General features: G+C 32.5%; 1 protein-coding gene across 1 annotated transcript in view; it reads right to left on the minus strand.

The window, feature by feature from the left end:
- Positions 1 to 298: 298 nt before the first annotated feature.
- The window catches only part of LOC142338189 (uncharacterized), a 77,759-nt gene continuing 51,900 nt past the window's right edge, over positions 299 to 26,157 (minus strand). Inside the window, exons 18-20 of the mRNA XM_075387828.1 lie at positions 20,477 to 20,662; positions 19,551 to 19,817; positions 299 to 681 (exon numbers count right to left, since the gene is read on the minus strand). Coding sequence (XP_075243943.1) covers positions 299 to 681; positions 19,551 to 19,817; positions 20,477 to 20,662 — 836 coding nt within the window. The remainder of the gene's footprint in view (positions 682 to 19,550; positions 19,818 to 20,476; positions 20,663 to 26,157) is intronic.

Consider the following 26,157-nt stretch of genomic DNA (forward strand, 5'->3'; position numbering starts at 1 on the left):
GGCGATAAAAATTTGGGCACTGCCAAGTGAAATGGGTGAAATAAGTTTCGCCGCTGCTAATTATACAAATATTTCAACAACTCAAATAATAAAAAAATTGCGGTGTATTAAGCGATGAGTTTTTGTACGATTGTAGTTTTCGGCAGTGAATTTGTTTGTTTTCACTGCATTAGCTTCATTCATTGTTAAAAATGCCATTTTGGCACTATTAGTTATTTTTAGCGTTGATTTTTTGACAAAGGATCTGACCAATAGGATGTTCGGAAGTGAGAACTAAATATAGCATGCATTTTTGTAATTAGTACTTACTTTTCGGAGTATGTTTTGCACTGATACTGTACAGGTCACGTCTTTGACCTCTAGGGTCGTCTCTCATTCCTGACCTCCAAGCGGGTTTCGTGTTTCTAACCATTGCAGGTCCCCATTTGAACTTTGACTTGTACTTATTCCGTTTCGGAGAGCCCGGAGTTATTTTGATATGCCAGAGACACTGTTGGGCACCGTTTTTGACGAAAGGTGCTCCGCTGGCACAAGAGTTTGAAAGGTTAGGAGGCTGGTTGGACGAGGGTGCTTGAGGTGCATATTGAGATCCGGTTGATTTCGTGAATACGTGGTCTGTAGGGGTCGTTGGGTTGTTGGGTAATCCTGAAGACTGTGGAGCAGCAGCCATGGGTGAGGTTCCTGAAACAATTTTTCTTCTCTCCATCGGTTTTATATCATACTTAATTTATCTCCTCGGACCGTGGAATGATAGCTAAATTAAGTTCGCTCTAATTGCTATAACTAGCGGTTATAACTTTTTAATCGCAAATATCTTACTTTGTTAAGCTTTGAATTTGGTCAATTAATTTTACTTTTTCGGTGATATATATATTTTTGAAGCATGTAAATTACTCAGACTATAACCCTAATGTTAGATATCTACATGCTCTAAAATGTTAAATAAATTAATCAGCATTGTTATTAATATAATAATCTTAAAATTGTGGCTGTTCGTTTTCCTAGGTAAAAATAGGATTTGAAGGCCACTATTTGTCTATTAACGGGTACTTTCTTGTGTTGATCGAGCAAAAACTCGGTTAAAACATTTTTAAAGCAAGTTTTACTGTTAAAATTTCTTATTGAAGAGGGCATTTTGTTCCATTTTTGAACGCTTTTCAAGATTAAGGATTTGTTACTCCACTTCAATTTCGTTGTCTTTTTTAAAATAATTTGATTTGTTCGTTTGTTCTGTCTAGCGTTATTGCGACTAGAAAGCATTTTGAAATTTTCGGATGTTTCCCATTGTCTTATGTCTGTTTGTAGCTTCATTAGGCTAACTTTTGAGATAAACAATTCGGCTGGCAGGTTACGATCCTTAATGAGAAGGTCAATGGAGTGGTCAAAAAAACAAAATTTTATTCCCCAGTTAATTTGCCTGTTTATGCGGTTTATGTTATTCACTGTAAGAGTTTGAAGGAAAACTCCACTGGAAGAGAGATGAGAGAGTAAAACTGACTTGAAAACATCAATCCTTACTTTCAAAGGTATCTGAATCTTACAAGACACAAAGAACGAATTGCATTAGCCATTTTGCTTAAGACTGAGTTCAGGTGATTTTCAAAAGTTAGGTTTGAATCAATTTGTACTCCCAGATATCGACATGCATGAGCTCGTTTGATGACTTCGCCTTTAAATGAAAACTCTGGATCCGAATTGGTATGATTTGTAAAGAATAACATCTCTGTTTTATCGGCATTTAAAGTGAGTTGATTCTCTGTCAGGTATTTGTCTGTTTGTTCTAATATTTTTTCAATTTTTTGGGGAAAATTTTCATTACGTTCAAATTTGCATATAGTACTAGTGTCATCCGCAAACTGAACAACATCATTTTCATCTTCCAGCTTTTCAGAAAAATCGTTTACATATAACGAAAAAATGAGAGGTCCTTACACAGTTCCTTGTGGAACATCATGATTAATAGTTATTTTATCTGATAAGTTAATATCCAGTTTTACGCATTGTGTTCGATTTTCGAGAAAAGATTTGAGAAGTAAAATTGTTGACTGAGAGAGGTTGAAATTTTCAGATTTCCCGAGAAATATCTCATGTGAAATTGAATTGAAAGCTTTTGCAAGATCTAAGAACACAGCACCTGTGTCGTTGTTATCTTCTTTATTTCCTTTTTTTCAATAAAATAAAGCACAGCATCAGTAGACGACTTTCGAGATTGGAAACCGAATTGTTTTTTTTTTCAAGACCGCAAATTTTTCAAGATATTCTACTAACTGATTAAGTAAAAGCCTTTCACAAACTTTTGCGAAAGTTGGTGTTACAGAAATTGGACGATAAATAGTTAAAGTAGAAACATCTCTTTTCTTGAAAATTGGTGTGATGTGCGCATCCTTAAGAATTGTTGGAAAAACTCTCTCTTGAATACAATCGTTAAATATAATCTGAAGATGTGTCCCAAGAGCATTTTTTCCGGATTTCAATGCCCAAGCATTGATGTATCCCGGCCCTGGTGCTTTGTTGTTATCTAGATTGTCAACAACTTTATAGATTTCCCTCAAAGTAAAAGGTCTAAAGTTAAACTCTTGAAATTTTCGCTCTATTTTTTTGACGTTCAAGGGAACAATCTGCCCTCTGCAGATACCCATTTCGCAGAAAACTCTATTAAAAGCGTTACATATTGATTTTTTGTCTTTCGTTTTCCTACCATTCTCATCAATTTCTGTGATGTTTGAACTGTTGTTTTTCTTTTTTTCCAATTTTTGTTAATGAATTTTCATTTTTCTTTTGAGGTTTCATTTTTCTTAAAAAATTCCTCTGAAAATTGATTTTGTGCTTCTTTTAACTTTCGATTTACAAGGTTGCGATTTTTTTTAAATGACACAAATGATTCAGAACTCTGTGTCAATTTGTAGTCATTGAAGTACCGATGTTTCTCGGCAACTAAATGTTGATTTTCTTTTGTCACCCAAGGTTTTTCTGAAGTAGTCTTTTTATTTTAGAAACTAATTTCTTCTCTGTTGGTGCATTCTTCTCGAGTATTATCATAAAAATTCTGTTAAACTCTACAAAAATTTCATCACAGTTTCTTTGTTGATAAACTGATCTCCAATCTGCAAGAGCCAGATCTTTATTAAATTTTTCATCGACAATTTTTTTTTTATCTCGTTTAATAAAATAATTTTGTTTTTTTTTTCTAACAAAAAAAGTTCGCTCTGAAAAAAAATTAAATTATGATAAATATCGAAAGGAGGTAAGCAGACTTTCCAACTAGTGATTTGCTCATTAGTCGAAAAAGAGTGATCTATCAAACTTCTTTTATTGTTGCTTATGCATGAAAGAATATCAATGTTAGATAACTGTAATCCTAGTCCCGCCGCAAAATTCGGAAGGCTTTTCTTCGCATTTACACTCAACATATCAATGTTATAATCACCAAATAAAAGAAAAGTATCTGTAGCTGAAAGCGCATTGAAAACCTCTGCACTTAATTCGTCTAAAAAGAAGTCACCCAGGCTTTGATGTGGACAATAGGAGATGTTAATGAGACATTTTTCCGTTAATTGGTTGCCTAGTTCCAGCCACAACGTATCAAAAAATTTCTAATCAGCTAACTCAAATTTTCTTCTGCTTTAAAAATTGATGTTCTTAGGAATCCATATTCCTACACCCCCACCCTTAGCTGCTCCTATTTGATGTGACCAATTTTTATGCAAAAAATTGTGCTCAGCGCTGAGGTTTATACACAAGCTTTGTTCTTCGCTCATCCAAGTTTCAGTTACTATAACAATAGTTTCCGAATCTAGCCGCCGAAGCAAGTTTGATATATCTTGATACTTATTTTGTATGCTGCGAGCGTTGAAAAGTAGAAATTTAATGCCATTTTGAGCGCCAAAAATAGCATCATCCAAAATAGAAAGTTTTGAAGCATCAAAAGGTCCAGAATTTTTTCCTATGTCACCACAAAGAAGCAAAAAACTTCTGTTAGGAAAAAGTGAAACACAACGAACAGCCGCAATGATTAATAAAATCAGCTTTCTCTGGCAATAAATCAGCACATTTTCTAACTCATCATGTTTCTTATTTACTTGAGTTAAGTAAAGTTGCTTAATGTATACCTGGTCTTTCACATTTCCCAAAAAAAAACCTGAAAGTTAAAACAAACGATAAAAATATCATGTCAAAAAAGTTACTCAAATCAAGCAAAGTTCAAATTTCTATGTAATTTTCGAGGTTGAACTGTATTCTGTTATTCTGTGATGCCGGTAGGTTATGTGTTATATTATAGTGACGTAAGTTTTCTACCGAGTTTCTTATACCGCCATTATTGGGATGCACTCCATCAAAACATATATCATCAATTGATAGCGCATTTTCCAAAACTTCAATCCGTGACCAAGGATACGATCCATCAAGCTCCAGGCTTATCATTTCTAGATGGTCATTGAGTTTAAATATTTTCTCAGTGTTTGTTTTCCTTCCATAGCAACCGTCTTTTACTGGACCAATTTTGCATATAGCAACACAATGAGGTTTGAATTTTTGAATACAATTGTCGACTGTTTCTTTGAGTTGAGTCGCTAGAAAGACCATCGCAAAACATCGATTTTGAGAGACCATTGCAAACAAGAAATCAATTCAACTCCTTTTACCCGTTTTTTTGGGCGAATTGCGGTGATTCTTTTGCCAGAGTCTTTTAAACTACTTTAGTGCCATTTGAGTATTTTGCAAAAAAAAAATTAATGGGCTATTTTTTTTTAAGAAATAAGAAGTAGTGGGAAAAAGGAGCTCTGCAAGCGCATTTCACTGTTTTGAGCTGTTTTTACATAGTAAAAACCCCTCAAAAAATTTCCATGCACTTGTTCGAGCTCGTTCCTCCCACTACCCTATATACCTACTACTTGCTTATACCCCCATTTTATTCACTAATATATATTAGCTTGTTTTATCCACTACTACATATTACCTTTATATTCACTCAAAATCTATCATTTCTTGTCTCACTTAGTGCAAACCACAAGTGTCGAGTTAAGCTGGTAATTATCTGTTATCAGACGAATAGTTTGGGTTCTATCAGTGAAATTGGTACGCAGATCCCCACTGACTCCAGGGGACGTCCCCAGATACTAGTATAAAACTAGTGAGACCGTGTAAAAAGCACGTAAAACCAACTTGCGAAAAATGGTGTAACCACTTCGTGGATAACTTGAATAAAAAACCAGCTTAACTCTTTTATATATTTTAAATTTTTCTAATATTTATATAATATTAAGATCCTTGTTTTTAATTACTACTTGGCCAAGTCATAATTAAGCTAAAACCCAAAGTAATAGCAAAATTTAATAATTTATTTAAAAAATAAAGCAAACTTCAAAATTAGAGCAAAATCCCTCTTTTAAGAGCGAATCACTCTTTAAGAGCGAAATTGCCCCTATCGGAGTGATGCCCCAGTACAAAATGACCATTTATCGCGCTTAAAGAGTGATTTCCCTCTTTTTTAAATAAATTTTAAAATTATCTAAATTTTTTAATGAATTTTTATTTTTTATTTCAAATTGTCTATACTCTTCAATAAATTTATCTTTTCTTTTAATTTTTCTATATTTATCTCATTAATAAAAAGAAATGAGACAAAATTATAATATTTACATGAACAACTTTCTTCATTTTGTGTAATAATAGGATTGGGGTCAGATCAGTGTAACTGCTTCGCAGATTTCTATTAGATCCTTTAGGTATATCCACATCTGGATCTGGATGTTGTCTTTTTACATGAGCATTCATTCCATCGTATCTCACAATAGAAGGGCAATATAGACAACTAACTTTAGTAGAAGTACAATTTCTACATGTATACTTGCTTTTACCAAAATTAGTTGGTGGTTTTACATAATTACATCTATTACAACATCTAGTTATAACTTTAGGATTAGGGCTAGGATCAATGCTAGGATTAGGGCTAGAGCTAGAGCTAGAGCTAGGATTAGGGCTAGAGCTAGGATTAGAGCTAGAGTCAATACTAGAACTATTTCCAGATTCATCTTTAAAAGAACAATCAGTTTTTATGCAAATACCGCTTAATGTTTTATCACCACACACACATTTACCAATTTTATCTTCATGACATATTGAAATATGAAAAGCTAGATTAAATGGAGCTCCACATTTATGATTACACTCTAAACATTTTTTAACCATTCATGATGGGGTAAAATCTGCAAAGCAGTTTGGTAAACCACGAACAAGGTTCGTTCACTGATTATAAAAAATATCTAGCCAAGATTTCAATTATATCTTTAGTATTATCTTTAGATGTGATACACTCAGCTGAATTGTTTTTAATCCCGTCATATTGAGCATATTAGTTTTATATCTTCTATCTAAAATCACTTCAAGGTCTAATTCTATTTTATCTCTAATAAAATTTATAATCTCATCTCTAAGTTCTTCATTATTTTCATATAGATTACTTAAACACTTTCCCCCCTTTCTATTCAAAATCCCATCATCTTCATTTATATATTCTTCTTGTATTGTATTTCGTGGACCATTATCCAACTCTTCTCCATATCCATAGTTAACCAATGTACTTACTCTACTCAACATTGTGCTTGCTCCCATTGCTATACCCCGAGCATTTCTCGATATCATATAGGGATAAATATGACTAATTATAATTAAACCTGAGCTTATAATTCCACCAATAGTTGATAAATTTTTTATACCTTTTCCTGTAACCATTTCTTGAGTTAGAACATCATATTTGTATTTTAATATTATTTAAGAATATATTTTAAGAAGTTTATTAAAATAGAATATATAGTTATCGTGATTAATAACATTTCTATCTATTGCATTTATCATGAGTGGTTTTTTATATATGCTATAAGTTTATTCATATCTTCTCTTTCTAACTCATCTTTTAAACTAAGAGCTTTTATATCAAGGAAACCAACTCTCGAGTCATATAACATAGTTCTATTCTTATCAATAATAATAAAAGTGTTCTCTTTCCTATAATAATTAATTATACCATAACGAAGTTCATCTGACATTCCATCTGTACAATTATAATAAATATAATTATTTTAATGAAGTTATGTTCAAATTTATATATTTCATTAAAATTTTTAAATAGATCAGCTCCATTATAAGTTGTTAAATAAATAGTATCACAACGCTTGCTCTATTAATTATTTGGGCTGGTTTATGACACATTACAATCATTTGAATATTTTAATGTCTTCCTTATGTGAAATAATAAGCTATATCCTTATTTAACTTGTCGCCCATATCATCAAGAACAGTTACGCTATCTTTGAAATTAGAATTATTTTTTGATGTGATCATATTTATATCACATTTATTAAATCCAATATAAAACTCGCCACTCTCAGGATCTATCCAATCTCTATCATCTTTACATACAATGATTATATTTTTAGCTTGCTGTTGGATTTGGTTTTGGTTTTGGTTTTGGTTTTGGTTTTGGTTTTGATCAATTTAACCGCTTGGCGGATCTAAGTATAATTTTAAATATTGTCTAATGAAATATGTTTTCTTTGTGCCAGTTCCACCATAAACATTAGTATGTAATGGTGACTTTTCATATTCAAATCTAACTAGACTCCTATCCATAAATCCACCAAAGCTTTCTTCTAGTTTTGTATATTTACTCGGTATCGAAATATAAAATATAAAACAAATTGCAATTATGATAATAAAAATAAAAAGTATACCTCCTTTATCCATTTTTATATATAAATTTTATATATAAAAAATGCTTATCCTAACTTTTGAGGAAATCAATAATAAATTTAATATTGATAATAATGCTCTGAGTGATATCAGAATAAAAGGTATAGGTAAAGATATAAGTCTAACACCTATTGAAATTGTAACGAGAGATGATAAACTAGATAACACAAGTGAAACTAACTTCAACATTTTTGTAAGTTTACACCCAACTGATGGTACACATTGGGTTTTAGTTATAACAAGAGAAGATGGTCCAACATATTACTGCGATTGTTTTGGTGTAGAAACCCCACCATTTTTCCTAGAAGAATATGTTGATCTAGGCTCTAATGAAAGAATAAAACAAAATGATGAATGTTATTTTGGGGCTTATTGTTTATATATGATCTATTTTATTGATAGAAGACTTAGAATTAAAAGTGTTTTGAAAATTCTAGTTGATCAAGTTAAATGTCCTGAAATATATAATGATGTGTTTTTGTTTGGGTTGTAATGTTAATGTTAATGATAATCAGGAAACCTGCTTCGCAGATGGTCTAGGAAGTAGCTTTGCTAATCAGCGAACCTGCTCCGCAGATAATGTTAATGATAGTGTTAAAGATCTACGAAGTAGCTTTGCTAATCAGGGAACGGACGGAGTCCGTGGCATGCCAACCTGCTTCGCAGATAAAGATAATGTTAATGATCTACAAAGTAGCTTTGCTAATAATGATAAAGATAATGATAATGATAATGATCTACGAAGTAGCTTTGCTAATAATGATAATGATAATGTCATTAATCTGCGGAGCAGCTTCGCTGATAATGTTATATATCAATTTGATGAAAAACATGGTGAAACGTGGCAAACCAAGCCCCATCAAAAGGTTAAACCTAACACTACCTCTATAAACATAAATGAAGATCTACAATCATGGCTAAATGATGACAATATAATTACAGAAGCTACACTCCCAGAGGACTTTAGATGTATAATATCTGGTCCCAGTGAATGCGGTAAGACATTCTTATTAGAAAAACTAATTCTGGCTATTATATATTTTGATAAGCTATACATCATTGGACCTACTGGCGATCAATATAAAAAAATAAGTTGCAAATCTGTCGAATTTGATTAAGATATAAAAGATTTACCATCTCCCGATAAACTAACCAAAGACCCAAAGAAACTAAGGATATTCGATGAAGTTAGAGCCAAAGAACCAGTTATTAATGAATACTTTGGTAGGGGTATACATAATAATTGTAATATGATATATCTTAATCAAAATCTATTCACAATAGATAGGCAAAGTGTTGGAGAGAATTGTAATCTATTTATTTTATTTGAACAAAGAGGTCAAGTCCTCATATCTATATATCAAGATTTCTTTAATAATGTTGAACTTAGTTAAAACGATTTTGCTAATTTATCTAATAAGGTATGGAAAAGAGCCTTATAATTATATTGTCATTGATATTACTAAAAATAAAATTATTAATGGTAAACTAAGAATTAATTGGGATCCGATAGTATTGTAGATATTTAATTATAATTATTTGTTTATGTTTAATTATAATTTATAACTATACTAATCTGTGAATATGGTATAGTTATGTTTATAATTATATATTTATTTAATTATAATTATTTATTTATGTTTAATTATAATTTATAACTATACTAATCTGTGAATATGTACATAACCAACAATAGATTTGTTTAAATCTAAACTGGGAGATATGTTTATACACTTTAAACTTTCTACATGTTAGATATTGATCGGGATTATTAAAATGTTCTAGTAAATGATTATGTTTATCTCTATATGTTATAACTCTATTACATACAAAACATTGATATGGTTTGCCCTGACACCAATTTCAACTTTGAGCCCTGGACTTATTTTTTGCATTCATTGCATTTAATACTAAACATTTTTTAAGGAAAAAATACTATTTCAAATATGTTATGATTATAATAAAACAAGGCTTTGCCTAGCTGTTACACTAAATGGGGCTTCGTCCAGCTGACTACGTCAGATCAACAAAGTTGCTAGTTACACTAGATGCAAGTAAAACTTATAAAATCGCCATTAAATTCTATAGGTCTTCCATGCTCATCTTTAATATGAAACTCTATCTATTCTATTCTATCTTTAGTTACATTTTGATATAAGATATTAGTTGGTATAATATTTATCAAGTAACTTGGTGGTTCTACTAGAGTAAAAGTATATAGTATATCTGTGTTGATCCCATTATCTTTAACAACAGATATCACATTACAATGATTGTTAATAGTACTAAAACCCATAATATCAACAATTTTCTGAGATGTATATTTACGTTGTTTATATACTATTTTTCTAAAACCTAGTAATGGGGCTATTGAGTTTTCTACATCAAAGCTAATTGCACCTTGTTTTATTTTCATTAAACATTTCATCGTATTCTTATCAGGTTCTTTTATAACATTACCATCAGTTTCTTCTTTTTTAAATTCTGCTATGTCAGTTAACTCATATGCCCCCGGTGTAATAGTTGAATATGGCAATGGAATTCCTTTATAATTATAATTAAGGACAGATGTAATGTTTGGGCTAGAGTTAGAGTAGGGGTTAGGGTCAGAACTAGGAGCCTGAGGTAAAGCTTCTTCACCTTCTATAACAGTACTAGCATATAAGAATTGATTATTTCTCCTATTCACATTAAACACCGAGTTATAAACCGATAATCTAATTAAACCTAATTTTGTTGTATTAAGTATAGGTTCACTAAAATTGAACTTTTCTGTTGGTTTTATCATTCTAAACTTAAGTTTATGCTGTGCTTTAGTTTTAGTTAAAGCATCATATATCTTTTGTAGTTCCCATAAAATTAAACTATCAGTCATTTTTTATCTTATAAAAATGGATTTTAATTTGGATTCAACTTATGGTTATGATAATGATATACACAAAAGTAGGATTATAAAATATAAACCTAATAATCTAACAACAATGAATACGGTTAATACTAATATTAATATCATACTCAATAGAGAAGAGAATCATTTAAATTTGCGTGATTCATATCTAGAGATAGAGTTTGTTGTATCAAATGATGCTGGTGGTGTATTTGCTAATAATGCTAATATCAGATTAGTTAATTATGGTATGATGGCATTGTTTAGTTCAGTTAAGCTTGGCACTAGTGGTGGCAGGACTATTGAATATATAGATCATTGCCAACCTAATCTATTGATGTATAAGTTATTAACTAGTACTGATGATGAGTATGAGAGTGGTTTTGTTAGAAATCAAGGCAATAGAGAAAGTCAATTTAAAGGTGACCATATTGCTGCAGAACGAGGTCATATGTGTATGATGATTAAGATGAGTGATCTATTTGGTTTTGTAAATGATTTAGAAAAGATTATATATGGTTTAGGATAAAAACTAATATTAAAAAGAAATAATAATAATAGAGCTCTATTTAGAGTTAATGCTGGTGCTGATGCAGTTGCTAATGATGGTAATAGAGATATTAGAGATATATCATGTAGTGTGCCCAGTATTGATCCTAGTAATGACAATAGAATTATTGTGCAAAAGGGTTTAATTAAAAAAAATAATGTAGACTTTAGTTATAATGAAAGAAAGACATTTTATAAGAATGTACCCAATGCTACTAACTTCCTGTTGGATCTAGGTATGGAAAGTGGTATGGAAAGACCACAATATATAATAGTTGGTTTTGAAAATAAAAATGTTAATGAACAAACTCATGATGCAAGTACATTTGATATAATGAATGTTACTGAATGTTATTGTAAGATTGGTAGTGAGTTTTATCCCGAGGATAGACTGAATATTAATTATGGTACCAATAATTATAATGAGGTGTTTAAAGTGATTGTTTTTTTTTAAAGATTATAATGGGCTACCACATATTATAAAACCATATATAAATCATAGAACATTCAAAAGTAATTATAGAATATATGTAATCGATACCAGATATCAAAATGATCATATAGGTCCACAACCAACACAACTTATTTTTAAATTTAGTGCTGCAGTTCCCGATGTTATATGTCACGCATTAGTATTAACTAGAAAGGTTATTAGTGTTGATAGTGATGGTAAAAAGATGGTTGACATAGTATCATAATTATAATTATAACTATGGCCCTAGTCATTATTTTAGATATATCTCCAGCTATAATCATCTGCGAAGCAGTTCCCGATAATTTTAATTATAAATATTTCTTACTTGTCTTAACAAAACCCCTAGCATAAATAATATCTAGTTTCTTTTTATTCTCTAGAGATAAGCCTCCAGCTTCAAGCTTAATCTTAGCCTTTGGCTTAGGCTTAGGCTTAATAACAAGAAAGGGATTATACTTTTTAACCTCAATAAATTTTTTTATATAGAAATGAGTCTTTTAAATAAGTTCAAAACTATTTCATATTGCGTTGGTGGTAGACATTATAGTGGTAAAAATAACATAAATGGTTTTGTATCGGCGAAGGGTACTAAAATGTTAAAGAGTAATTGTGTTAAATGTAGAAGGAAAAAGTCAATGACAGTATCTGATGCAACAATAGAAGCTGAGGGATTGCTGAGAAATAGCAAGTAAAATAGTAAGTGCAGCTTTAAGTAGAAACCCTAGAGCCGCTTTATCGGCCACACCTGATTTAATTAAATTTGCATCTACTGGCGAGGGTATAAAAGTAATTCAAAAAGGAAGAGGTTTATACTTAGGTACAAAGAAAAGATAATTTATTATATTAGAGTTTAAATATAACTATGGATATGGTTATAACTAAGACTAGTTTTAATATTATATATATATATATATATATATATATATATATATTAATACTAATATTATTTTTACTAAAAATATTGTTATTACTAAGCACTAATAGCTATAATCTAAAAGACCACTTAACTTATTTTTTTTATCAACGGAGTTGCGGCTTCGCCGATTCTTCTTATAATCCTCATATACCTTGACTAATTCATTTTATTCATCATTATCTATTTTATTATCTTTCATTGATTTAGTATATAGTTTATTAAACTTGTCGCTAAACTGTTTACTTAAAATATACATTTGTGAATACTTTATAGTTTTATTTCTTATTTTAGTATTAACTGTTTTTGATAATGAACCACAAACAGTTGCTGTAGCAAAAGCTGTTGGTATAGAGTAAGTTAACCCTATACCTGTTAACGCAACTGATGTTGTTGTTGCCGTTGTTTCTATTGATGATAATAGTATTTCTGTTATCTCAGCTACGTTAATTTAATTTTTATATCTACTTAACTTCTTATTATAGTTATTAGTTTCAGTTTCATAATAATTTCTAATACCTTTTATAATGTTAATATTGTTGTTAATGTTTTTATTAGCTGGAATTTTTTATTTATCAACTGTTCATTAACAGTTGCAGCATTGCCGATCTGTTTCTCAGCCGCTTCGCGGATTAATTGCTTTGATACTGATGACAAATCTGGATATAGTAATTTCTCACTCGGTGCTGTTGGGTTAATCATAGTTTCGGTTATTTTAATTAGTAAAAATTCTTTCTATTTCTTTCATTATATCTTCTTGTTTAAAATCATAATGCATCTCAAGTCTTGCTTGCTCTTTATTGTCAACTAATGTACTTTTTAAAAGTATAGCTATTATATATTGTACTATAACTTTTCTAAGAGATTTATTGTATTCTTTCATTTCTCTTAGACCGTTAGTAAACATATTGTCTAAATGTATGTTAGTAATCTTTTGATTAAACTTATTATTATCAAAATCTTGTTTTAATTGATTATATTTAGAGATAGTATCAGCGGCAACTTTATTACAAAAGTTGACATTATTTGTGACTTCGTCTGCTGATTCAATAACGCATTAAATAGTTCATCATTAACTTGTGTTTCATTTAGTTGTAATGTTTTAGTTGTAACTTTATCAAAGTCACCCTTTCTTAGTTCAGATAGGTTTCTACTTAAAATGTCTATTTTATTAGAAGAGGATAATAAGTTATTGTCACAATACTCTTTATTAACAACATCTTTTTCATCTATCGGAGGATTTACATTTGTACTTTTATAGGTATCTTTCAGGTCAATATTATCGTTATCTTCTAAGAATAATTGACGGGCCTTACTTGGTGATAGACTAATATTTGATGATGCTTGTTTAGCCTGATTGAATCTATTTCTTGTCATCTTTGTATTTATTTACAGAAAGATTTATGTTTAATGATTCTAAAACTTTATTATTAGATTCAAAGTCAAACTCGGATTTTAATAATTCCTGTTCATAATATTTACCTTCTATTATCTCTCCATTCATATCTTCTATCTTATAAGTTGGTGGTTGTGTTTTTAAAATCTAATTAACTTTAAATAACTCTCTATTCCAATCAGAAGTGTATCCCTTAGAGAAGATATTACGTTTCTCTGCATCTCTAACATAATCACCAACTTTAAGTTTAGGTTCAATTTTCCTATAAATGAATGAGTATTTAACCTTATCGGGATTATTAGAAGCATCAACTGGTGTCATAATAATTGTTGAATGAATGTTATTGTTATATGTTATGACTGCATCATTTAGTATATTTGCCCAATTACCATCACCATTGATGAACATTGGTTTATTAATTATGTGTAATAATGTTCTATCGAATCTCTCTATAAACACAGCCTTTAAATCACTTTTAGTAGAATAAGTTTTTTTTCATATTCTTCAAGTAAAGCTTTAAGTGTTTTATTGTAAAACTCACTACTTCTATCTACCCATAACTTTTCTGGTTTTCTATGTTCAGATCCACCTTGTGGACCTTCTGATAGGATTGTTTTAAAACCATTAGTTATAGATAAACCAGATTTTTTTTTCAATGGAATAGCCCATGCATATTTTGTGAATATAAATATAACTGTTAATATAAACTTATAATTATTATTTTATTTACTTAGAGACGACTTATCAATTAAATCAGCTGACCATGTTGTATCTTTTTGTAATGGTATTATTCTTTCTCTTCTTAATTTTGTTTTTTGAAGACTGAATACTTCTTTATCTAATAGTTGTTGTTGTTGTTCTTGTTTTTCCATCATTATTCATCATTTACCATAGTTAAAAACAAAATTATCTAATTGTTCTTCATTAATGATATTCATAGATAACACTTGCTTAGATATATCTATCATTTCATCATTTAATCCATCATGACCAGCTTTTGTTTCTAGTTTTAATAGTTCTAATCTTTCTACTAAACCATTGGGGTCATTCTTAGTAAGACCACTAGCTTTAACTTCTTCTTCTTCTTCTTCATTAGTATCATAAACAGTGGATTCACTACTAAAAGGATCTCTTCTCGGTGATGCGATACTAATTAATAATCTTCCTATAACTTTCGATCTATTACTTTTAGTATCTCCTCTTTGTTTATAGTTTTTTTATACTTTATGTTTTGGGTTTTAATACAATAAATTCTTCGATTATTTTACTTCCGAGCTCCTGTTTAAACTTGCCAGGGACTTTATTATTTGTTTTTATAGGAAGATCGGGAAACCCGCTTCGCGGATCTAGATGAGACAATTTCATGTGCTCGTTGTCAACATTACCTCTACTATAACTTAAAATATACTATCCGTGTCCATATAGTGAAGGTTGATGTCTTCTAGCGATGGTTTCAGCACATCATAATAAAAGTTATACATATAGAGTTCACTTAACTCCAATACAAAAGAGCCTAGATAAATGGGTTTATCATTTTGTATTTCTTTTTTAAAGAATTCTATTAGAGTTTAGTTTTCAAATCTAATTACATCTTTACATGTTGGTTTACTAACAGCTTTAAGTATTTCATAATCATTAGTTAGGATCTTGACTTCTAGATACTTTAATGGATTCTCACAACTTTAACCAAAAAATGAGTTATTCATTAAATATATCTTTCTCAGGCTCAGTTTTAGCTTCTGCTCTCATTTCAGTTTTAAATTCAATATAGTCTCTAATTATATAATCTTGTTTAAACTTAATTATTCTATGGACTTCAGTAACCTTTATACCCATCTTAACAACAAACTTGAACATTCGATAGTGTATTGGGTATTCATATTTATTATTCTGATCTAATATTAGTTTCTTGCTTTTTGATGAAGTTGGGGGTCTTTGTTTGTATCCCAGTTCATTATTCTCTACTTCTCTTCAATGGGGTAGTAGTTAGAAGTTGCCAGTTCTCTCTTTACATACATTAGTATATTCTAAATCACAGATAAGCCAAAAGCCGTAATCACTATCATGTGAAATATTTAATACTTTGTCTAGAGTTGCGTTGGAGTACTCAAAATCTTTATATGGTAGCTTTTGCATTAGTGCATAACCGTATAAGTTATTAGCATCGATGTACCGTATAGACCTTTGGTCATGCTCTGCCATGGATCTTTGACTCTGACTCTGACTCTGACTCTGACTTCTAATATACCTATCACCCATAACACCACATATGCTACCTCTCATTGCACTAATGAAGTCTTTTAGTATTTGCTCATCTTTTATTGTGTCTAATGCAACGTTGCTTAGTTTTAGGAAACAATCGAAGCTGTAGCCTGGTAGTCTAAAGTAATGTAGAGGATTGAGTTTATATGTATTCATGTTTAACTTAACAAATAGATTGAAGCAGTGTCCTAATATGAGTTTCCATATATTCCAATGTTAATTCTTTACCTGTTTTATTCTTATTAGAATTATTAAAATCATCTACTTCATCTTGGGTTGGTAACTTAGTTGTTAGTGATGATCTAAAGTCTTGAATTGATAGATTGCCTAGTTTATTATTATAGCTCTTCTCATCTTTAAAGTATTCATAAGGATATAATGTTTTATTTTTAACATTATAAACTTTTGCCATTTTATCAAAAGACATTGTCAAGAAACTGTAACTATATATAAACTTTAATACACCCACTCTTAATATTCTAGCTTTGCTATTAGTACTAGGCAAGATATCAATTGTTCTCCTGCTATTATTCTGTTTAAATATCTCATTTAATAATAGATTGAAGTCATAGCCTTTTCCATTACGAAATATTACTGGAATGAAGTTTTGATGTTTATAGTTTAAGTTACAAAAATTACATGCTGGGCCTCTATATCTACTCTATATCTTAATGGCCTCTATATCTTAATGCCATGTTTTGTTTCTATTTCTAATAAATCTCTAACATAACCTTTGATGCAGTCTGGACCAAAGTATGATCTGCGAAGCAGGTTCCCTGATTGGTGAAAAAGCTTCGCTGATTGGTGTAACCACTTCGTGGATCTGCTATATACTTCATCTTTGCCATGCCAACTTTAACCAATAGCAATAGGTGGAAGTTCAGATATCTTATATGTATTGCTACCAAACTTTTCATCTGTTCCTTTCATGTAACATTCAATATCACTAAATATAACATTATTCACTTCTTGTTGTTTATGTTGATTCTTGCATTTAATTTGTTTTAACTTAGGGCAAACAATCTTTGGTTTGATTTGGTTACAGCATTCATGAGTTTCATATTTATATTGAGAGCTAAACCAATCGGTACAGTTATCACAAAAGCAGAACTATGCATGTTCGGTATTGGGTCTTTCTAGTAAAACTTCTACATTTTTAATTAGAGGACAATGTTCATTCCAGACTAGAATAATAACACTTTGTCTATCTTTTACAAAGTTAGAACATTTCTCTAGGCGTTCTACTTTTGCTATGTTACTATCTTGAGTAGGCCTGTATAACCAAATATTGATATTATATTTATTTTGGATTTTTGCTATAAAATCGTATGCAGTTTCATTATATTCCCTGTCATCGACTAGATTATTAATATACTTATTTTCTCTAGTTGCATCTTGGGTCACAGGATATAATGCGGCTGTAATGCATAATCTTAAGAACATGAATTTATTACTTTTGATATTTAAAATAGCTCTTCTTCTAGTTCTTAGATTTAGTGGTATTTCGATATATGATCTTAATGATGGTTTAGTTCTTTCTATATTTAGCTGAATGTCAGTTATTCCAAGAAACTCATAATCATAGCCATAACCCTCATATGTTTCTCTAGTATTATCTAGCCATTGGTTTAGATCCAGTCGATGATCTTTAGTCATATATTCATCAGTTCTAAAGTTTATTAGAGTTGTCTTGGTCTCTTCTTCTCCTCCCTTCTTATATAAGCAATTGGTCCTAACTTTATATTTATATGATTTAAATGGTTTAAACCCATCTAATATGTAATCTATAGGCTCATTAATATCATTAATATAACTACCCGGCTCAGTAATATATAGCTGTCTTTGATTAAAGCTGGATTTAATAGTATAATTATCTGCGAAGCAGGTTCCCTGATTAGCAAAGCTTGGATCAGTTGAGATAACACTTTCTCTCATGTGTTTGTTCATGTGAGTTTGTAGACCAATTTGGTTTTTAAACTTGTCGCCACAAACTCAGCATGGTTCAGTTTTAACTATATCTATGCCAGTTTCAGTTTCAGTTTTAATAATATCCTTAGTTTCAATAATATCAGTTTTAGTCTTAGTATCAGCTTTAGCCCTAGTTTTAATAATATAATCATCTTCATCCGAATTATACACCCTCTCCAAGATTTCTTCTTCTTCAGACTCAAACATTTTCTCCAATAGTTCCTTATGTTTGAGATGGTATGGTTGATGCCTGTATAAACCCTTCTGTGATTCAAAGGATAAATTACAGATGTCGCAGAAGTTTATGACACGAGTATTAGTTCATTGAGACATGTTGTATTTATTTAGGGAAAATTTTAGAAAAATTAATTTTTCGAAAATGAAAATGAAATGCAATAATTGTAAAAATAAGTCTTGGAAAGACTGTTGTAATAATTGTAAAGAATTAGAATATTCTTGTTATGTATTTAAAAATATGGTTAAGGTGAAAGATTATATAGAACATTTGGGATATCATTATTCTGATCCTGATCAATATCTAGCATGTAGTATGTGTAATGTCTATAAACATATATCATTATATAGAATTAGAAATAGGAAATGTAGACTATGTATTTATCTTCATAGATATAGATATGATCATACTAGAAATCAATTCAGAGAGCATGATTATAAGTATAATATTCAAGTAAGCTAAATCTTTTGTGATGTAGTTTTGGTTTTTATTGATTTTTTGATTGAATATAGAGCTAATATATAGTAGTGATGAAAATGGGGGTATGAGCAAGTAGTAGATATATAGAGAAGTGGGGGAAGGAGCTCGATCAAGTGCATGAAAATTTTTTGAGGGGTTTTTACTATGTAAAAACAGCTCAAAAAATTGAAATGCGCTTGGAGAGCTCCTTTTTCCCACTACTATAAGACCGTTGTTGTCCCTGTAATTTACTTTTTTAATGACACGAGGCAATTGAAACCAAACCCAATTTTTCGTGAACAATTAAAATGATGAGTTCTGTTCATACTCCAGTTACTGAAAACTTTAAAGATAAATTCAGGTCAAATTCGTAGTTTGTTCTGTGAGAACACAATACAGTAACTCGTAAACTTCTCTTACAAAAAAGTTCTCTTTTTTCCAATTTGTACTTATTAGAGAAACCAGTATGTCATATATCAATGCATTTTCCGCGCGTCTAAGATAATGTTCTCAAAGATGAGCTCTATCTGTTTCCTCTTTAGAGCTCATAAAAAATTTGAAGCAAGACTAAGCAATTCATATTAGTTTTCCTATAATAATGAAGATCATATGAGTATCAGCTTCAACAAAAAGAGATTTGAAATCTTCAGTTCCAACCTTTGCTAATAAGCATCACTCCATAGTCATTTGGATCAGAACAGTAACAGAATCCAGTTTGAACACACTCCCCCTGCAGCATCACATCTCGCATCAGAATGGGGGGTGCGTAGGATGGAGAGGGTGGCGAGGGGGGAGGAGGAGAGTCACACTGACACTGGGAATTATTATTGCTGTTGTCCTGCAGTCCCGTAACTGCAGCTGTTCCGCAATCGTAAATCTCAACTTCCGCAGAAGAGACGCAACCCAAGTTGCTGTCATGAATTCCTAAACAGGTACGTAATCATCTTGGTATGATTTTAAGTTCAAAATTATTAGATTTGATTCGAAAGGTATCATTATTAATATAGTTAATGGATGACCAAATGCGTCTGCTGTGTTAAATATATTAAATATTTACGCAGATGTAGAAAAAAAATCTTTTAAATTGCACTTCTGGATTCTGTGACTTTGCAATAAATATATAAATTTTGTTTTCATTACCACTTGTGAACACATTTATGTATTGATTATAGTTTGTGTTACACCCTAACAAGAGGTTGATCCATTCTTTACAAAAAAAAACATTTTCCGACAAGGCTTTTTTCTAAAATTTATAACAATGTATAATAAAAGCTCAGAAGTATTACGTATTGATCCAGACAAATTGAATTTAGTTCTCCGGAGTGAATCAACTGGAAATAATTTTAACATTGACTTTGAGGTGGCTTTATGCATCTATATTAGAAAAATCTTGGATCAAACCGACTTTTTTTGCAAAAAAAGGAATATTTGAACATTAATTCTTCGATACTATGCTCATTGTAGTTTCTTAATGATTTTTGATATTTTCTGCTAAATCTCGAGTTTATTTTTTTGATAAGCTGGTCTTGCCTCTTTCGGTCACTGAACTTACCCTAATTTTAACTTAACAGAATCTAGCTGACCAGTATATGCAGAGTCATGTAGTGTTTGTGGTTGTTGAGTGATGACGTCATGAGGTAGTTGTTGTCCAATTGCAGTAGTATTAGGCCCACATGGACATCCTCTCCTTGCAGAAATTAGGTTCTGCTGTTGCTCTTGACCAAAGTCATTATCATTCTTCTTGTTGTTCATGTTGTTATTGCCATCTTCTAATACATAAATTTGATGAGACGAAAACTCATGCTGATCTTGAGCTGGTCAGCATAACTTTTAAAATTTGTTTTTCTTTGGGGTGGGGGGTGGGGGGAGGGGCGTTAGGTTATGGACGCCTAGTCTAGACCTGGAATTATGAAAAGACTAATTATGAAGAACTATATATTAGAATCAAGGACATAGTGTCGTGGTCGATAACACGGGTCAAAGAATTCATTAATTTGAATTTTAAATTAATTTTGAACTGAAAATATACAAAAATTAACCTGTATTTATAGTAGTTATCTATGCGAAAATATACAGAGAAAATTTAGATTAGCTAAAAAGATTTAACATGATTGGCATATGAATAGATCTTAACTCCGAATCGCGGAGGTGATTTTCTATTTTCATCAAAATTTCATGAGAATCATATATGGCTTGGGTACAATCGAGTTCATTAGTTGGAGGTCGGTGGATGTTAGAATCAGGTTTCCGTTGGTGGGAGAATTTACTTCTGACATATGATTGATAGGTCAATAAGATAATGATAGCGCCAAAACAAAATTAGAATTGAGTTTAGTTTTGTGGCCATTACTTATCGACAAAGCAATAAAGTTCGTCGGGTAAGTTCTTCTTTCGTTCTTTGGAACTTTAATAAAGAAAACTTCTAAGTTTCTTGATGTTTCTTTGAAACTATCACATCCTCTCTCCTTTTTTAAGCAAATTTGTGGGTATAGGTTCTCCAAATCTGTCGGGTTGTTTTCTGTTTTTTGTTGATGTCCGTGAAGGCCATGAGGTTTCGGGTTGTTGGTGCTCTGCGGATGAGGTGGCTGCAGAAGCTTCATCTTGAAATGAAGGTCCCATATCTGTGCTCTGAAGTTGTTGTTCTGATTGAGATATGGTCTCCTTCACTGCTGGTTCAGTTTTCACATTGTCCTCGTCTAGTCTTGCAATTTGGTTGTCGCTCACAAGAATAGTCCGTGCTGCGTTTTCGGGATGTATGAAAGATGTGTTCAAGCCCTTCCTGATGATGAAGGTAGCAGGAACTGTTTTTGTCTTTTCGTTTGAATAGAATGGGTTCGCACAAGTCGAAATCTGCTAATGCTGGTAGTCTCACTCTGCGTTCCAACAAGGGGTAAACTGGAGTTTTGCTCCTCGTCTTTGAAGTGTTGCGATGTGTCATCAGTGCTCTTTAGAGGAATGCTCCAAATGACACATTAAGGTTGGGACTCCACCCTTGAAGTGGCCGCTTCACTGTCTGAACTGCTCTTTCGGCTAGTCCATTAGCTCTTGGATGATAGACGGGTGATTCCATTTTCTTAATTCCCAGTGATTCACAACACTGTTTAAGGTCACCACTTACAAATTGAGGACCATAATCAGATACTAAAGTTTGGTATTCCGAATCTTGCAAAAGATATATTTTAACTGTTTCTGATGTTCTATTTCCCGCTGGGAAGGCTTCAATCCAACCAGAACCCGCGCCAACAATTACTAAGATATTGCATTGGTCCTTAACATAACCCCAGTCCATGTGGAGCCGTTCCCAGACGTCGGCTTCTGGCCACGTAGAGACTGTTTTTCCGGGGCTAGTCCAGTTCAATTGACAATTCTTACATTTACTAACAAAGTGTTGAACGTCTTGGGTAATGCCAGGCCACCATGCTATCATTCTGACAGATGCCTTAGTTGCATTCTTCCCGGGATGTGTCTCATGCGCTTTTGCCCAAACCAAGTGTCGTAGCTTGAGTAGAAGGAAAGGAACAACACCTCTGAAGATGATTCCATTATGTAAAGTAAGTGCATCTTTCTGTTGTTCGAATCCTTTTTCCGCTTTTGAACATTGTTTCCAATTGCCGCTTTTGATTCGTTTCAATATGTCCGGGAAGAATCTGTTTGTTCCAAGTTCAGTTTTGATTTCTGCTTGGTTCACCAAATCACTCTGGGCGAAGATATTGATTGCGAAGCACACTCGATCGTTGTTCGATTCTTCTTCGTCAAAATCCATTCTGTCAAAGCATCTGCATGGGGTATCGGCTCTCCTGGTGTGTACTTCAACTCATAGTCGAAACCCATTGGAGCTATTGCCTATCTTGTGATTCTCGCTGATGCTGTCTTTGGGATCTCCTCATCTGGTGCAAAGAGATATTTGAGTGGTTTGTGGTCAGTCTGTAGGCTAAATTTTCTTCCAAGAAGGAATTGTTTAAGTCTTGTGACCACAAACACAATTGCCAAGGCTTGCCGCTCTATGTTTGATTAATTTTGCTCCGCTGGAGTTAATTTTCTTGATATATATATGACTGGATGTCCTTCTTGCGAAAGAACCCCGCCAATGGCTTTTTCAGAGGCGTCAGTAGTAACTGTTGCTTCTTTTTGTAGACTATATGGCTGTACTAGTGGGTTAGCACATATTTCATTTTTTATGTCTTCAAAAGCTTTTTGTTGCATTTTGCCCCATAAGAAATTGCTATTTCTCATGTTATTTAAGGGTAGCATTTTTGTTGCAAAATCAGGAATCATTCTTCCTTAAAAATTAGCTAGCCCAACAAACGATTTGAGTTGTTTATTGTTATTTGGTGCTCTTGCATTTTTTTCAACATTTTTGGGATCTGGTGCTATTCCCTCCTTCGAAATGTAGTATCCCAAAAAGCTAACGCTATCGACTGTTTTTGAGTTAGATTTTTTCTCATTAATAGTAAAATTTTTCTCACGTAGTCAGCTCTTGTTGCAAGCATTCTCTTGTCGAACTGCTCCTTGGTATTTCCATACACCAAAACATTGTCTTGAAAAGTCACAACACCTTTGATTACTTTGAGTGTAAATTCGATGCAATTCTGGAAGATTGAGGAAGAGGATTTCAATCCCAGAGGTAGTCGGGACATTTTGAACAACCCCTGAGATGTGTTGATTTTGCATATATCTTTTGCTTCTTCGTCAATTTCAATTTGATATTCGGCATCTGAGAGGGAAATTTTGCCAAAATTTGAGGCCCCATGTAGGTTGTGGAAGATCGTTTCTATGTCTGGTATTGTGTAGTCCTTATCCATGACCTTGCCATTGATGTGCACCTTCAAGTCCAATTAAAGTCTCAGTTCTCCACTCTTCTTTCTCTGCCACACCACTGGAGATGCATTGGTGACTCCTCCTGGCTGTACCGGTTCAAGGATGCCTTGTCTGACTATTTGTTCCAGCTATTCTCTCTGACCTTGTCTTGTAGAGGTAGAGGTGTTTTTCTGGCTTTGCAGAACATTGGCTGTGTTCCTGGTATTAGCTTCACATGAGCTTTGTAACCCTTCGCAGCAGCTAGGTGCTCGGCTGTGATGTTGTTCACACCGTGCTTGGGTAGAAGGTCTCTACCAAGTAGTTCAAATTCTTTATCAGACTGCACAACTGCTAGTTGTTTTTGCGTGAGCCTGCTTCCGTTCCACTCAACGTCACAAGTAAGTGATCCCAGAAGCGTTAATTGATGACAATCATAAGGTTCGCGATGTTTTATGTTGCCATTCAACTGAGGTTTATCAAGCTCAGTCCATGTTTTTGATTATATCACTGTGCTATCTGCACCTGTGTCTACCTGCATTTTTAATTTGTAGTTATTTATTGAGATATATTCCCATGTCACAGACATGCTAAAGATTTGTTCTTTAGTATAAAACATGCTGGAGATGCTTGCTCTGAGGAAACATTTTCTTCGTCGCAAAAGTGATTTTGTTTATTGTACTTACCTAAATTTGGTTGGGGTTTGCTTTTACACGTTTTTGAGAAGTGTCCCACTTTTTCACAGGTGTTGCATTTTTTACTTGACTGGACAGGGTCTACTAGAGTGTGGCTCACCTCCACACCTAGTACACATGTTGTTGCTCTTCTTAGCCGTAATTTTTTCATTTGGTTTTCGAAAGGTCTTTTTGAAGTTGAACCCAACTTCTTCTTTTAAATTAAAGACTTTTTACCTGATGAAGAACTGTAAGCTCTCGGTCATTCCAGTAACCGGCATTGCTGGTTTTGCTTTAATACCGTCTTGTAGTCTATGTTTTGCTTCAGGGTCCCTCAAACCTGAGATAAACTTTATGTTTACCAATTCCTCTTCGGGGTTGGCTGCTGTTTTCAGTTTTTCGAAGTCACAATAGCGTGCTTCTTCTCTAAGACGTGCTAAGAAGTCGTCGTCTGACTCCCCTACACCTTGTATTTTGGACAGAAATTTAGCCCTTTCTGCCGTTACTACTCTCTCTTTAGGAAACATATAATTTTGAATCGTCAATCTGATGTCTTTATACGGAGTGTCTATCAAATTCCTAGGACTCACTAGGTCCATAACTTTAATAATTGCATCTTGCCCGCACATACCAAGGAAGAGATTGGTTACCTGTAGATCCTGTACAGTAACATCGTTGTTGACCTTGTCCTCTTTCTTCTCTGCGCGACAATTCGCTCCACAAAAGACATAATCCACGCAGTAGCTGATTCTGCATTCTGTAGATCCAAATTTTTTTGTCTGTAGCTGGTCTGGACACCATTGTCGTGGTCGATAACACGGGTCAAAGAATTCAATAAATTAAATTTTTAATTAAATTTTGAACAGAAAATACACAAAAATTAACCTGTATTTGTAGTAGTTATCTATGCGAAAATCTACAGATAAAATTTATTTTAGCTAAAAAGATTTAACTTGATTGGCATAAGAATAGATCTTAACTCCGAATCGCGGAGGTGATTTTCTATTTTCATCAACATTTCATGAGAATCATATATGGCTTGGGTACAATCGAGTTCATTGGTTTGAGGTCGGTGGATGTTAGAATCAGGTTTCTGTTGGTGGGAGAATTTACTTCTGACATATGATTGATAGTTCAATAAGATAATGATAGCGCCAAAATAAAATTAGAATTGAGTTTAGTTTTGTGGCCATTACTTATCGGCGCAGCAATAAAGTTCGTCAGGTAAGTTCTTCTTTCGTTCTTTGGAACTTTAATAAAGAAAACTTCTAAGTTTCTTGATGTTTCTTTGAAACCATCACACATAGTTCATTGTCCAGAACGGCAGTCTCCCTTTTTGTGGCCACTACCTGTCTTGGCTTGCGGATCTCATCTTGGTGATGGTGTGATAATTTCAACCGGCAATCAAGTTTTATTATCCAGCCTATTTCCAGGACACGTTTTATTGTCCAGCCAAGTTCCGGGACACGTTTTATTGTCCAGCCAAATTCCAGGACGGCTTTTTTAGTTCAAGCTAATTTCGAATACATTACTTAAATTCCAGACAAAATCTTTTCATACCAAAAATCTATCAAGAACTTCCCTTTCATGCCTTATATCGGTCGTTGACAGTTTTTTTTAATAATTCAGGACTATACTAGGGGGCGACAAGCAAAACTGTAGTTCTATAGAGACTAATTGGACCACCTGTTTTCTTGTACAGCCTCCAAAATCACGAGAGAAAAAACATAGTTAGGTTTGTCTCCTAATTTCTAAGCTATCGATCGCGACAGAGCCACAGGAGATATAAAAATGCT

Source organism: Convolutriloba macropyga, chromosome 4 (genome assembly GCF_964194025.1).
Source record: "Convolutriloba macropyga chromosome 4, txConMacr16.3, whole genome shotgun sequence".
Lineage (NCBI taxonomy): Eukaryota > Metazoa > Xenacoelomorpha > Acoela > Convolutidae > Convolutriloba > Convolutriloba macropyga.